Genomic DNA, 2107 nt, shown 5'->3' with positions numbered 1-2107 from the left:
CGCCTAAACCGATCCAAAACCTCTAGATCCATAAAATCGACCAGAACCGAATGCCTAGGGAATAGGGATATATATGATCTTCTAGTGGAAAGGAAAATAAAGGAGAAACAAATCAATGACAAAAGAATAAGTCAAATAACAGATATGTCGTGAAAACGTTATAGGACTTGAATAAAGCCCACACGCTAATCGTGCTTTGGCGTTAAGAAGTGTATTGTGTCATTAGGTTGATTGAGGCCCAAACAAGGTTGAGTGTTTTGTTGTTGTAACTTGTAAGTCGAGAATAAGGCATGGATTAGAAAGCAAAGAAAAAAAATATTATAAACTCCATTAAGAAGAAAATCGTTTTGAGGGAAAAAGGAAAAAGCTTGAGAATTGCATTCTCCATGTATGATTGTTTCAGCATTATCATCAAATGTTTTCAGCTGTATGCTCGACACTTCAAAAGTTATAGCTTCTTTATAATGGTACTTATAGTCTTAACACAGAATGTGTACGTGCTAGTCAAATGAGTTTCTTTTTCTCGAAGAAAGATTTCAAGTGCCAAAACTGAAAACCAGCCACCGATAAACAAACCCCGAGCGATAAGAAACTCAACCACGCCATCTTCGAGTTTGTGGATCTATTCAGTTCATGCATTTCTTCTCCCCTAGATCATGCCACCAAACCATAAGATATAATATTTAAGTATTTATATCATCTCATCATCTATCTTCAAACCAACAAATAAACTTAAGCAAAAAGGTATATATGTTCAACCTTTCGTGAAGATAATACATCTCCTCGTGGATGGAAACCATAGTGTCTAATAAACTCTTAACCGAGGACTCCATCATCTGCCATTAACAACATCAAGACCACAACAACAACCACAAGCAGGTTAGAAAAAAACAAACCCTAAACACACAAGTACACATACAAATCGTCAAAATCTAAACCATATGTACAGTAAAAAAACCCTAAAACACTTACTTCGACTTGGCTCTTCTTCACCACTTTCGACCAGTCTTGGGAGTGAACACCAGACCTCCAATCTAGATCAATGGTCAATGTTGTTTCCGGCTTATGATCGACGGCGGTGATGCACGCTAAGTAACTACCGGTCTCAGATGCAGTAAACGAGAACTGGCCAGACTCCGTATTATCGGCTTCGTGCAGCATCGTCCCTTGTGGCGACATCACCTACAAATAGATCACAAGCAAGATGAAAAATATTGAGATTGACAAGTTTGAAACCAAACTAGATGTGATAATTTTCGGGTGTGTACTACCTGGACGATGATTTTGTGAGAATCAGGGAGAGGATGGTGTTCATCGTTAGGGTTTACGATGAAGTATTTGCCAACGGTCATGGATTTTGCGTGAATATCCTCCGAGATGCATTTCATCTGCCCAGAATGAACTTCATACCTCATTGATAGTGTTTTAGGTGATAAAAACGTAAGGATCAAAAGACAAACCGAGCTCCAACAAAGAAGATCCATGGCGGCACCAGAGCAAAAGAGAGAGATAGAGATAAATAATAATTAGAAAAAAATCTTAGCAGTATTCAAAGGTTTTTGGCTGTTTTGGTAAAATTTAGCAGGATCAAAAGAGAGTCAAACATTTACGTGTAAACGTTTAATTTGTTTAAACTTGTGAAAAGATTCTTATACATTATCACTTGATTTCTTTCCTATTTTTGCCGCCGGTAGATATATTATGGGCTTTATGCATTAGTGAAGCTAATATATACTCCTTCCGTTTCTTATTGTAATTTCTTATTGTAAGTAGTTTAAGAAAAGTTATTTTGTTTCAAAATGTAAGTAGTTTCCAAATATTTTGATAAATTTTATATTTATTGGATATAATGTAACCAATCAAATAATATCAATTTTTTTATAATTGGTTGAACTAATTAATTAAATATTATTTTTTTTAAAGTACCAACTTTCTTAATATTAGTGTTTTTAGTCTAAACTAATTACATTGTGAAACAGAGGGAGTAACAATTTTCCAATGAAAGCCTTTCTAAAGTTACTCTAAGGCCTATTTAAGTTTATTATTTGATGATATTTTATAAATTTGTTTCGTGTTCAAATTGTATTTTTTTGGTTTTAGGTTTTCT

At 34.6% G+C, this 2107-nt stretch overlaps 1 protein-coding gene across 1 annotated transcript; it reads right to left on the bottom strand.

The window, feature by feature from the left end:
* Positions 1-448: 448 nt before the first annotated feature.
* On the bottom strand, positions 449-1641 carry LOC106305219 (transmembrane emp24 domain-containing protein p24delta8). Its single transcript, XM_013741590.1, has 4 exons — positions 1272-1641; positions 973-1182; positions 760-836; positions 449-649 (listed from the first exon to the last, which is right to left on the bottom strand). The coding sequence occupies exons 1-4, from the start codon at positions 1482-1484 to the stop codon at positions 505-507; spliced, it is 645 nt and encodes a 214-aa protein (XP_013597044.1). The 5' UTR covers positions 1485-1641; the 3' UTR covers positions 449-504.
* Between the last annotated feature and the right edge of the window lie 466 nt (positions 1642-2107).

Source organism: Brassica oleracea, chromosome C7, assembly GCF_000695525.1.
Source record: "Brassica oleracea var. oleracea cultivar TO1000 chromosome C7, BOL, whole genome shotgun sequence".
Taxonomy (NCBI): domain Eukaryota; kingdom Viridiplantae; phylum Streptophyta; class Magnoliopsida; order Brassicales; family Brassicaceae; genus Brassica; species Brassica oleracea.
The sequence above is the reverse complement of the archived record's forward strand: the minus strand, read 5'-3'. Positions and strand labels throughout refer to the sequence as shown.